The sequence below is a fragment of the Stegostoma tigrinum genome, chromosome 14, assembly GCF_030684315.1.
Source record: "Stegostoma tigrinum isolate sSteTig4 chromosome 14, sSteTig4.hap1, whole genome shotgun sequence".
Lineage (NCBI taxonomy): Eukaryota > Metazoa > Chordata > Chondrichthyes > Orectolobiformes > Stegostomatidae > Stegostoma > Stegostoma tigrinum.
In genome coordinates this window covers 8,213,146-8,226,804 of record NC_081367.1, presented here as the reverse complement: position 1 = coordinate 8,226,804, position 13,659 = coordinate 8,213,146, and the positions used below count along the sequence as shown (strand labels likewise).

General features: G+C 43.4%; 1 protein-coding gene across 1 annotated transcript in view; it reads left to right on the top strand.

Annotated features, from left to right (window-relative positions):
- Positions 1-13,255, top strand: part of LOC125457962 (glypican-1-like) — a 186,443-nt gene extending 173,188 nt beyond the window's left edge. Inside the window, exons 8-9 of the mRNA XM_048542784.2 lie at positions 3,750-3,925; positions 8,073-13,255. Coding sequence (XP_048398741.1) covers positions 3,750-3,925; positions 8,073-8,293 — 397 coding nt within the window. The 3' untranslated portion in view covers positions 8,294-13,255. The remainder of the gene's footprint in view (positions 1-3,749; positions 3,926-8,072) is intronic.
- The last annotated feature ends 404 nt before the right edge of the window (positions 13,256-13,659 follow it).

The following is a 13,659-nucleotide window of genomic DNA, read 5'->3' as shown; positions in this document are numbered from 1 at the left end:
AAAGACGCCCTATCAAATCACAGCTGTATTGATAGAACCATGGATTGCCTTCATAACTGCCAACAGCAGTGGTTTGTGTTTTTATGCTTTTTACTTGCGTAGGGTTGGTTGTCAATGGCAAGGTCAGCATTTGTTGACCATCCCTAATTGCTAAGGCGTTTCAAAGGAGGATAGTTCATTAACCACATTGCTATAGGTCTCGAGTCATGGTGGAGCAGACCCCGTAAGAATAACAGACTTCCTTCCGTAAAGGACATTAATGAGTGCTGTTTTATGATAATTGATGATGTTATCACAATGCCTGAAATCGTATTTGAATTCCAGATTTGATCAATTTGAATTTAAATTCGACTAGTTGCTCTGATGGGATCTGAACCCATGTCCCCAGGGCATTAAATAGCCTTTGACCTCTCAATTACGAATTCAGTGACCTTAACACTACGTCACTGCCTTCTCATGATTGTAAACGGGCGCATGTTGTGCAAGTGCAGGGGGGTGGACAAGGAGCTGACCCACCTTGCTTGAAGGCTGACGTTCCTGCGATTGTCTCCCTTGACAACAGGTTAGCGAGTAGGCCCATTGCAAAGAGTGGAGCCTAAACTCGAGCCCCTGCCCACTTGACTTTTCTAATTGGTACTCGAGATAGTCGGAGAGTTTGATGTTTAATGCTGAAGATTAGCAGTCTCACTGCTACTGTCAGTTTTTAACCCTCCTCAATTGAACTCGTAAATATTACATTTTAAAAGAAGACCTTTTTAAGAATTCCGTGGGCTTTGTACTGATAGTCAAGGTGATGTCTGATGGCAGAATCCAACCTGGGATTGCAGGATACAGTGTACTCCTGAGGATTATTAGAGTGTGCAGTGCTGATCTTGTTAGGGAGCAACAAATGGATTGTCTCCTGCGGCAAACCATCTGAGGAATTTTTTTTTTGTTATTGATCATTGTGCTGAAAAATCATCCAAAGGGAATTGTGCGGCTTTAAGTAATGGCGTCGCATGTTTTTTTTTTAAAAGAAAATAATGGGAATGTATCGTTTGAGTGGTTTTCTAATTAAAACTCTTATCGACTGAATTCCGAAGCTTGTGTGCAGAGACGGGGACTTGGAGCTATTAAGTGCCGTATTAGATTGCTCAGTCTATGTTTCAGCAATAGTGGTATTTATCCAAACTGAGCAGGTTTGGTTTCTCCTCCCCGAAACTGCAGCGCATTGCAATTTCATAGCAGCTGTCATTGCAGGCATGTAATGTAACCGGGGCTGGGGGTTGCGTGACTGGTCAATGGAACAATGTAAATACCAAGCTCAGCATCTGTTGGGACACAGGTTTTGGGGAAAACTGTGGGGCTATTGTCTGTGCGGGTGTATGTTTGTGCTTTTGAGCAATATCTCCCTGTCCTCAATTACATTGCTTGACTTTGTGTCAATAGCAGCAGTTTGGACGAACTGAGTTTTGTAAGGAAGAGCTCCCCATCAGCTCAGAATGTGCACCCACTGGCCATTGAGGGCATCACCAGATTAGATACACTGGCAGCTTTCATCTTTGGAATGTGTAATATCGCTGGAGGGCTAGGGCGCAGCTAGCCCCTCTCTGATTAAAATGGATTTTCTGACAGCCAGATGGTCTTTATTGCACGAGGGAGCCCATTGTAACAGACTGTGAAGTAATTGCCAGAGAAATTGAAGATTCTGCTAGGCAGTTTCTCAATGCCTGTTCTAATGTCATTACGTATAATAGTTACTCAGGAAAGATTTGATTGTTAAATACATGCTTACGTCATGCAACGGCAGCTCCACATCCGCCTAACAATTTACACGCAGCTGACCACTTTCCCCCACTCTACACCTGACCCTGTCCACCCCACAACTTCCCAGCCTCTCCCTTTTCCTTGATCACGACCCCCACCTTTCATCACACTGCTCAGGAAATGCCCTCCCCTTCTCCTACTCTGATACTGTTGGTCATACGGTCCTGAGTTCCCCAATCTCCCTTCTTTTCCACCCAACCTCACACGCAGACATGACACACCACCCTCCACTTGCCTCATTCTGCACCGGCTAGAACTGACCCCATTTCACCAACCCCGCTCCCCCGGGACTTGTTCCTGCTTCCCCGCTCCCCCTACCCCATCTCCACCCTCAATTCTCCCTTCCTTCCCCTCTTCAACCACTCTCGCTCCGCTTGCTGGACCTGATCTCACCCACTCACCCCAGTGTACCCTAGACACTGCACAACATAGCTGGGCTGCCTTGCCATCTTGCATCCTGGCATCCTATCCCTTAGCCATCTGGCATCCTAGCCTCTGGCCAATATCCCCTATCTAGTTTGTACTGTATTTACGTAGCACCCTACATCCGTGGCACACCAGCCCTTTCAACTAAGCACCTTATATGCCCAGTGCCCTTGCATCACATTGACGTCATGTTATCATCCATTAGTCAGCAGCCATCAGAGTGGCTTGTCAGTGATTATGGACCTTTCAATCTCAGAATACAGTAGCTCTGTGCTGCGAAAAGATGGAGGTGGTTTATCTTCCTCTGACAGTTGTGCATTGCAAAAGAATTGTGAGAGTTGAAGTATGTCTTCACATTCCTGATGGACCCTGTCCGAAATGTGAAGCTCCCTCCTTTCGTACAAGCCAAGAGGGTGGAAAATCTAGCCAAATATATTCCAGCCAGGCCTCGACCCGTACTAAATGCAAGCAATCCTGCTGGAGTGTACCTAATAATTGAGGGAAGGATTTTCTCAATCTCAAGGCATGGTGGGTCTGAAGCCTCCCCTAGATGAGCAGCCAATGGCTCCCTGAGGGTCAATTCAATGGGGGTAGCCAAGGGCCCCCATCACCTGGAGTGGCTGCCGACTTCATAGATGCCGACATCTGGGAGTTTCCATGCTCCGCAGCTGAGGGGATGCTGGGGGCTGTGCATGGGCAAGGAAGACTTCCCCTTGGGAGGTGCCAGACTTGTCCCTCTGATCTTCCACTTAGAACTGCCTCATGCGGGGGTGCCTCCATGTTGAGATAAGGCCCCGTTTTTAGCACCCTTCTCTCCCTGTGATTAATCCATAATGGGATGGGAACCCAGAAGTGATCAGTGAGAAGACAAACTCCAAGCAAAATGGCTAAGCCCCCTGCTGGCATGTGTGACCACTGGACCAGAACCTCTGCCTGCACTGGGGCGACCAAAGCCTTCGACACTGACCTGCATGGAGACTTTTACTGACTCTTTGGTCACGGAGTGTATCATGGGCAAGGGCGGCCCTGCCATTTTTCCATTATTGAAGTGTGTACTTTCCAAGGGGTAGGAACAAAATGATCCTGGCTAATTTCTTTTCCCCCTAACTGTTCACGTGGAGTTGATCTCACTCGCACCCATTGCATTGTTGAGATCTGGCACCAAGGCACCGACAACAAGCCCACCTGCTAGAACAGAACTCACTGCCTTATCAAATTGTCCTTTTACCCAGTGAGCCATTTGAATGTGGATTTAATCATAAAGGACACTTCACTTGGTTTAAATACCTTAGGAGGTTTCCTGTAAAGCATAGACAATAGTGTCTAGCATAAAATTACTTCAAAGTTTCATACTTGAAGCATTTTCAATATAGAACAGGTGATCCCTTCTTTCTCCACCTCCCCGACTTCGTATCTCTTGCCCCACTCTCACCCAACTCCCAGCACCAGAAAAGGGGAACAAGTGGTTTCCGCACACCTTTGCGTGATTGCTTCTTGACTCTCGCTATGTCTGGCAGGTATCTCCCAGAGGTCATGGCGGATGGATTAGCCAATCAGATTAACAACCCAGAGGTTGAGGTTGACATCACCAAGCCGGATATGACCATTCGCCAACAGATCATGCAGCTGCGGATAATGACGAATCGACTGCGGAATGCCTACAATGGCAACGATGTGGATTTCCAGGACACAAGTGAGTATCTACGCTGCTCTGAGCATTATTGCTTTTAGTGCGTGCATTTGTGCTGAGTGACTCGAGAGACCTCCCATGCTAAGGAGAGGTTCCAGCCAGTCCCTCAGTCATCTGCTTTAATTCACTTGATATTTTCCTATCGATAATCTTCTTTCTCCTTCTTCCACAATTTTATGTTAATGTTACTAGGGACGGGCAATAAACATTGGCCCAGCCAACGACAGCCACATCTCAAGAATGAATTAAACAAAAATTTCCATTTCTTGTTTTTCTCTTCCCTTGTCCATTGCTCATTCATACCACTCCTTCTTCCCAATTTGGTGCATCCCTCTGTCTTGTTCTCAATCTCCTCCCCTTCCTCTTCACCTCTGCACTCTTCTTCGTCCTATCTACCCCTTGTTCCCTGGCTATCTCAGTAATCGAGAACTGAGACCATTTTCACATTTTCCAATTTTCTCCTGACACTTGTTTCACATGAACTGAAACTTGCTTGTGTGCACATATCGTTACCCAAATACTGTGTAAGAATAAACAAATAAACAAACAAAATCCCAGGATTTATTTTGTGACATCAATAACTTTATTGGTTCTTTCGGCTCTAACTTCTTTGGGTGTGAGGACACCTATCCAATCCTTCATAATTGCTTAAAGAGATAGAACATGCTACACTGCCCAACCACTCAACATTCTTAAAATTAATGGTCAGATTTACTTATCGACTAAATAACAGAGAACCATTACTAACCAGTGTAGTACAGCAAAATGAAGCAAAATCTTTCAAGTAATAAAGGGGAATTGGATCACTTGAAGTTAAATTACAATTGATTATTTTTACACCTGAAGAAAAGGTCCATAAACTTGCACAGTGTGAAGTTGAATGAGGTTGGTATGGATTTCCAATCCAGTGTTCAGCAGATCTAAAACTGAGTGTTATAATAATGTGGGAATTATTTGTGTGCTGATGATATGGAGGTATGGGTGCTAGACTGGGGTGGGCAAGGTCAGAAATCACACGACACCAGGTTGTAGTCCAACAGATTTATTTGAAGGTGCAAGCTTTCAGAGCCTCACTCCTTCTTCAGGTGTGAGTCTTCAAAAGTTTGTGTTTTCAAGTAAACCTGTTGGACTATAACCTGGTGTTGTGTGATTTCTGATGTTGTACATTGATGGCGTTGAAGTCTGCACTTCTGTGTTGAAATCTAATCTCAATGTCACATTCCTGCGTACACTGTAGAATGGTGGTTCGGTGACGACATTAATTAGATCAATCTAGTCCGTATTCTGTTAAATTGTTCTTGTTGACATTTCAACCGAACAGTTTCCACCATCAGCTGATCTTTGGCATAATTAACTGAGGAACGATGATCCCAACAAAGGAAATCCATCCTGGGCTATTGCGGCCTGTAACCTTGATCTGATTAGTTGGCTTTGCCATACAAATACTGAGTTGCACCCAATACTGTAAGTCTGGTTGTGTCACCTCCTGATGTTGTAAGGCCATGTGACCGTAAGAAACAGGAACAGAAGTAGGCCATTCTTCCCCTCAAGCCTCAATAGGATAATGCCTGATCCAACAATTCTCCTTTTCCCATAGTCACTGATTCCCTACTAATCAAGGATTTATCTATTTCAGCCTTAAATAGATATAAGAACTCTGTCCCCATAGCTGTCTGCGGCAAGGATTTCTAAAGACACTCAACGCTCTGACCAAAAAAATTGTTCTTCATCTCAGTCTCAAATTGGTGCTTCTTTAGTCTGAGACTATGTCCCCTGGTCCTAGTCTCTCATGAAGGGAAACATTCAGCATTTACACTGTCAAGCCCCTTAATCCAATATGTTTTAATGAGATCACTTCTCATTCTTATAAACTGCAGTGAGTAGAGCCCCAGTCTGTTTAACCTTTGCTAATAAGACTGTCCCCTCTGTACCAGGGATCATCCTAGTAAACCTTCCCTGAACTGCCTCCAATGGCATAACTTTCCATCAAAAAGGGGACCAAACTGCCTACAGTACTCCAAACATGGCCTCACCAGCACCTTGTACAGTTGTGATAAGAATAGCCTACTCTTCTGCTCCAACTCCCTTGAAATAAGGGTCAACATTCTATTAGCCTTCCTAATTCCCTGTTGCCCCAGTGTGTTAGCCTTACATGTTCCACGCATAGTATTAACGAGTCCCTTTTCTGCAGCTTCTTTCTATTGAAGTAAAAGTCTGTTATTTTGTTCTCCCTTCCAGAATGAACAACCTCACACTTTCCCAAATTTTACTCTGTCATACTATCATATTGTGCCATACTCTCACTTTGTGCCAGCTACTTCCATTCTAAGTTCCTGTGCCTACTTTGTCAATGAAAGTTGCCTACGTAAACTTTCACACTGCAGTTGCACTCTCCTGTCACTTGTAGTGCTCCAATGCCTACATTTTGCTTCTCCTATCCTGTGGCCCCATCCAGTGTTGCTTTATTTTAATTCACACCCGTGGGTGTCGCTGGCATGACCCACATTTATTGCCCAACCTTAATGTATAGGCTATTTCATAGTCATCATGAGACTTAATTCCAGATTTATATTGAATTCAAGTTCTGCCGTCAGCCATAGTGGAATTCTAATCTGGGTCTCCAGATCATTTTCTGCGTCTCGGGATTACCAGTTTAGCAATAAAACCATCAGGCCATTGCAGAGCTTACATATTAAAGGGCCTGTGTAAAATCAAGCTGAACAGGCCTGGCAGCATCTATGGAGAGAAGTCAGAGTTAACGTTTTGGGTCGAGTGATCCTTCTGCAGAACTGATTTCTCTCCGCCGAAGCTGCCAGACCTGCTGGGTTTTTCCAGCAATCTCTATTTTTGTTTCCGATTTACAGCATCTGCAGTTCTTTTGATTTTTATATGAAATCGAGTTGGCCTTGCTGTTGATCCGAATTATTGCATTAAACATGAATCTGTCCGCTTTTCATACCCATTGTCTAATTGTCCTGATAAGCTGGTGGCAAACCACCTTCTTGAACTGCTGAAGTCCATTTTCTTCTAATTGTAAATGCAGCACTGCTGGGAAATCATGTCTGACTTTAAAGTGGAGTTTGAATTAAATTTGGTGCATTCTTAGCAGCATACTGTGCGCGCTGAACCAGCTCCATTTAAAGAGTAAAGCAGGCATCGACTCGCTATGTGCAATGTCAAGGGATGCCTCAAATGTAAAATACTACTAGATTTTCAAACCTTGCCCTTTCTAATGTCCTGCATCTGCAGTAAGTTCCCCCCTCTTATTTTTAAGCATGAGATTAGTACTGCTGTGACTGGGCAGTGCTTGAAACTGAATATATTTCAAGTCCATGTACACAGCGTCCTTATCTCTTGTTCACACCAACCATTACCTTTCACAACTCCATTTTCCCATCCAGAGCATCTCCTGTGAACTTTGGATCTTGACAGACACAATTGTAGCCTGCATGATGGTCAAAATCGCTTCTGTTGTTACTGTTTCTGTCCTCTGGATAATGTGCTCTTGAACTTGCTGGCCTGGCTGTTCTCTCCCTAACTGACCCAAGTTGGGCTGCACCCTGACCACATAAAAATAGATTAGGGTCCTATTTCTAAACCTTTCCATTCACCATGCATTCGTTCTGAAGCTGTTTCAATTCTGCCCCCAAGTACTATCTCCAATCTTACACCATGCAGTTCCAGTTGCTTCACCTGAATGCTAGAAGTTCCACGGTTGCTTGCTGAAAGTATGGATCCTCCCAAATACCAACTGCATCCTGGGATGCTGCCCACTCCCATCAGTTCGCGAAACCCCAGTCCCATAATGCGCACAAATATTGAATACTCAGAAGGCGCACCCTCATTGAGGAGTCTCATCTACACTTCAGGTCTCTTGAATACACATGACCCAACATGTATGCCTCAGAAACCTCTCATCTGTGCCTCGACTCCCTGCAGACTCTTGTGGTTCTTCTAGTCTGCCAACCCAATGCCCACTTCATTGTGGCCTGGTGTTGCACGCAGAGCATATATCTCGGCCTGGAGTTGAGTGGGTAACTGAGCTTAGGCCCGTGAGCAGAGCTGGGTTCCGGGATCGGGTGTGCTTCTTTGGCCTAATGGTGTGATGATAGCCGAACCTTTCTTATTAACGCCTTTGCACTTCCTATAGGTGACGATAGCAGCGGGTCTGGGAGTGGTGACGCCTGCTTGGAAGATGGATGCAGCAGGAGACGGTTGTTCAATGCTGCAACCCGGTCACCTGTTGTCTACGCCATTCCAGAGCAGAGTGGGAAATCCAATCTGGGAAACGGAGGCAACATCCTGCGATGCTCAGCCGCCTCCTTCCACCTGCTGGCCCTGGCCCTGGCCCTGCCATTTTTCTGTCGGTAGAATTCTTTCTGGGGCATGAGAGAGAGAGACTGAGGCAAAACCTTTGCGGACAACAAAAAAAAGGACACGTGTTTTGTTTAACTTTTGCATCAAAAATAAAAGAATCTTATTTGTAAATTCTGGCGGTGCTGGAGGTGGATGTACTTTGTATCTTTGAACTCTTTGGGGAGAGGGAGTTTCGTCTTGTGCAGTTGGAGGAGACCCCTTTGCTTTTCAAGCTGAATGCTTTCGCCCCCTAGCTTTGGGACGTGGAATTGTTTTGATCACCTGTTCTCAATGCAGCACAAACACAGGCTCCCCCTGCAAGACCTGGAGGTTTCCCCACATGGAAAAAATAACAACAATTAAAAAAAAATCCCAAGGTTGAGATAGTTCGCCTTTTCTTGAAAGTAAAACATTGCCAGTGAGGTATTACTTGGTACATTATGTGCTATGCTACATTCACAGTATGGGCACCCCCCCCAAGGATAACAGGTTGGATGTTATCCCTATAATTCTAGGTGAATGACCTAAATACGGAATTCCAGGATCAGTCTCCCTCGATTTTGTTTTTATTTTCTCCTTGCTAGCAAGGCTATGTGGTTCATGTTAGCCTAGAGCATAAGAAGCGTTGGTATAATCATTTGTGAAATTTCCTTGTCGTAGGAGGGGCAGGGTCTTTATTTTCCATATTAAGCCTTTAAAAGCAAACGATAGTTGATATTTCTCAAAGGATTGGAGCGTAACTGATGCTACTTGTTAATACTGCACTGTCAAATGGTAGAGATTGGGATAATAAAGGGAGGGGGGGACGGGAGGGGATGTGGTTGTAGGTAGCAGATGAGAGCGGTACGTTGCCTTCTCCAGAGGTTTAAACATTTAACAAAAGAGTTGAGTGATTGAGACCATTTTCCCATTAATAGTGTCACAAATGCCTCCTTACTAGTGCAAACAGGAATCTGCTGTCATCTCCTACAATCAAGCAACTTGTGTGCAATTTGGTAGTAATGCAAGTGTTAATGGAAAGAAAGGTTAGGCAGAAGGGGGTTTGGTAAAAGAGAAGATGACTCTTGGTGTTGACACAATGCAGAGAGCCTACTTCAAGCTAACTTAGAGGCAGCCAATAAAAATTTATTAATGTGCATAAGAGGCTGATAGGTAAAACGTTTTGTTGCATTCTGGTTCCTGACTTTTCAAATTACTGAATGAACGAAGTGGGTGAGGTAGGTGATGGTGGTGGAGCTCATGAAAGGGAAAATGGGCCTTCAATCAGACCCTTGCTGTGTATGTTGTCCGTTATGTGGTAGAGCTGTATAGTAGCGTTGTCGTGTTTTTAAAAATGGCTACCATTTTAAGTCTGAAAGACGACAGTCAATTGAGGTACTCTGAGATATGGATGCTGGGAAATATTGGGCCAATGCGTTTGACCTGCACAAATATGACTATGGAAAAATTGTTGAGTTGCCATAGGTTGTAAAAGATGTAAACAGGTTAGTCACTGGGTGGGTTAAGGCAGTTTCACAGTAAGCTGGCTTGTGGGACAACTGCCCAGCTTTCTGTTGTGCCCATTCATTCTAGGAATTAGAGATAACAAAGTGTAGAGCTGGGTGAACACAGCAGGTCAAACAGCATCAGAGGAGCAGGAAGGCTGACGGGCCCGAAATGTCATCCTTCCTGCTCCTCTGATGCTGTTTGGCCTGCTGTGTTCATCCAGCTCTACACCTTGTTATCTCAGATTCTCCAGCATCTGCAGTTCCTACTATCTCTGAAACATTCTAGGAATTAACTTTGTTCTCAAATTTGCAGTGTATAGGTTTTGCTTTTTGGAAAACAAAATAATAAAAGTAACTAAATTGCACACACAAACAGTATGCCAACCTTGAATTTTATTTTCAATCTGCATTTTTAGGCTTATGCTTAATTTAACATTTCATTTCAAGCTTGTATACATCCACTTCTCCCTATTGAGAGAAATTCCAGTCTTGTGTAAGATATGTAGTCAGTCAATCCTCCAATACTGATTTGATGTGTCAGTGGTGACCCTGGATGACTCTTGACCCCCCTTACCCGATGGTGACCCAGGATACCCTCCAAACTGTCACCCATGAGTAACCTTAGATAACCCTTCACCCCCTCACCCTGCTGTGACCCTGGCAAACCTCTCAGCCTTCACTGAACAATCGGCCTCATTTACGGAGGTTATCTTTTGATGTCTGAATACCGTTTGTCCATTAAACACAGCTTTACTTAGCATTTTCATAAAATAATTTATAGTTGTCTAGGTCAGAGATTTCAGTTGGTAACCAATGTCGAAGGCTTCCCTGCTCAACATTGTCAAATTTCATTTTTTTGCAATTATTTTTCTTGACATGTTGACACAGCAGAAATTACTTGAATGAGTAGAAATGGAATAAAGGTATAAACTAAAAATTAAATACATTGGAAGTTTAAGATAGCTCTCTCAGGATCTGACAGATTTGTAAAGGATTCATATTTTCAAACTGCACTCAAGTCATTCAAATCCCTTTCGGATTATATCATTTAGTAAGAGCTGCTTGTTGGGTTTATTCATACAGACTAATCACACAGCCAAGTGTTTAAAGCCTGTCCCTTTTTCATATGCTTTATCTTACTTCATTTTGCGTCCTGTTTTCCATGCGTACTGTTCATACTCTAGCTGGTATCTGCTACTCTTTCAAAAGAGTATTTAGTTTGATTTTATTTTTGCCCTCTCTTAAAGTTGGGTTTTGAAATAGAACATAATTGGGGCCAGACTTAGGTTTAAGTTTAAGAACCTTTCAGTGCTAGAGGGGCTGTAGGCTGTATTTTCACTCTACAGGTTATTCAATCCCTACCTTTCTTCCCCAGCCCCAACCTCCCTCACCACCTAGTACCCAAATTTATTTTCTCTGTAATGCTCACTGTTATTGTTGCCAGCATCAAAGCTTCTGTTATATGCCCTTGTTGTCAGAGTAACCCTTCATAGGCTTTTGAATAAAATCTCCCATACAGTACTGTATGTTTGCTTGTCTCTCCTCAGTCTCATACTCCTTCTTTCTCTCCAATTCTCTCTTCTTTTTCCACTTTACCTTGTTTTCTGTCAGTTTCTCCACACTCTCTTTCTCTCAGAACTATTCCCTGGTGTACTTTCTCCCTCAATTTTTCTCTGTCTCTCTTTCTCTCTTTCTCTCTCTCTCTCTCTCTCTCTCTCTCTCATGTGTACATGTGTTCCTTTTCCCTGTAGGGAGATAACGTTTACACTGGGGCAACAGCTATCTGTGATTTTCAGTACCTTTATGAGTGAATGGTGTAGGATTTTTTTATATTACCGCAGGTGTAAATTTTTTGTCAAATCTGTTAAGTTAAAAGAAAGCGACCTTTCAATGTCAGCAGCAAGGAGTATAATGATTTGGGAAAATTAATTTTTTTTAACCTTGTGGCCCACCAACCAAGTCGTTGTATGGAGGGGCCTACACCAGTCGAAAGGGCTGACAAAAAGGCATCCTTCCTCATGCCTGTTGAGAATTGTCCAAAATGGAAATGTTATAGTCAAGGCTGGTTTCAGAGGGCTGCAGCAGTAGATGAGGAGAGGAATTCCTCTCTCTCTTCCTCTTATCCTGGCGAACAGGTAACCTTTCATGAGTCAGGAGGAGTATTGGTAATAATTTTACACGCACACCATAACAAGCATGTACACTGATTGTTAATGAAACATAAAAGGACGATCTCTATCCCTTTCCTCATCCCCCCAACCTTCAAGTTGCTTTGAGTGTACTTTTCTGTTTTTTTTGTACTAATATCAGCTCAGGGTTCACGCTATTCTGATACTAAGCATTGCAGAGACAGGCCTACTTGTTCTGTGTGATGTTTGACACTTTACATAACTGTCAGCCATTTTAGAGAATTCATTTGGGATGGGGGTAGAATCTGGGCTTCTTGTATACCATCGTCAGTAACGCACACGTTGTGACTGGTCTTTACCAAAAAAAAGGCAGTGTCTGACTTGTTGAGACCTTTCAACTGCATTTCATTTCTTGCTTTGCACTGTTTGCTGGCAATTGGTGGAAGATTTTGGGATTTTTCTTGTTGCCAGGCTGGAGTGGTGGGTTAAGGATAGTGAAGACATCGCAGGAATTTGGTTTGATCTTCCTACAAGCTGTCTGACCTAGTTCGGGATGCCCTCGCAGTTTGTCTGTTGGTCTTTGGGTTAAACACGAAACGCGGGTGGGAGAGATAGATGGAGGAAGATTTTCTCAAAGGGGGCCAATGCTTCCTTAAATTTCCAGGACTTTTCTTCACAGTTGATAGACTGATAGATAATGTCTGTGGCCCAGTCATTGCCACACTGGCTGCGCCCAGGACCTGCAACCATGGGACCATCCACGGGTTACCTTTCTTTAGCCCCCAATTTCTGGCCTGGTTGGCAACAATTCTCCTCATTAATATCGCAATTTGCTTGCCTCAATTTAAGGCCCAAAATGTTGGACATACTTTATTTTTAAAGGTTGGAGAAAGTGTTGAGAGTCTGACATATTATGAGATGCTTTTGTTCCTGGCTGTACTCACAAGAGCACATTGCGCTATGCTAACAGCCAACATCACGCCTGGATAAAACAACTCCTTCCACTAGCTGTGGTCATATAAATCCAGTGGATTGTTTTATTCAATTCAATAGTGTAGATAAAAGTGTTTCCCCGTCAAGTTGAAACACCTCACAAGTCATTCTGTGCCTTTTTTTTAAATTCGCAAAGGAATGTATTAAATGTCAATATGGTAGTCTCCTTTTAATTTTACTGTTCATTGTTGGATTGGGCTGTTTACTGTCAATAACCTCCAAGACTAAGATGCTTTGGAAATCAGTGTTAAGTTTTTCTTTATTGTGTTATTTTGTTGCTTTAAAAAAATAACAAAAGTACACATTCATCTGTTTACTACACCTTTGATTTCAAAGCTTTTCAGAAAATAAAAAGAACATTTTGAGTCTGTCTCAGCTCTTCTTGCCTCATTTAAAACTTAACATTTCACAATTGCAGGGTGTTCAAGGTGCAACATACTCATTACTGTAATATGGGAAAGGTAGCAATCAGCCTGTACGCAACAAGACCATACAGTGATCACCTTGATAAAGGCCAGACTGTCTCTTTTGAGGAACAAATATTATTCAGCAAAACGGTTGTGTATTTCCATAGCACATTTCAGAAATGGAGGCTATCCTAAAGTGCCTCACAGCCAATTGAGTACTTTCCTGTCCTCTGAAGTGTTGGCAAGGACAAATAATTTGGCATGTTGACACTGCCCAGATTACCCACTCCCTGCCATCTCAACACCTGAGTTTTGAATGGCAAAGTCGATGAGCTACTTCCCTGATCCACTGTCGATTAGCTCCG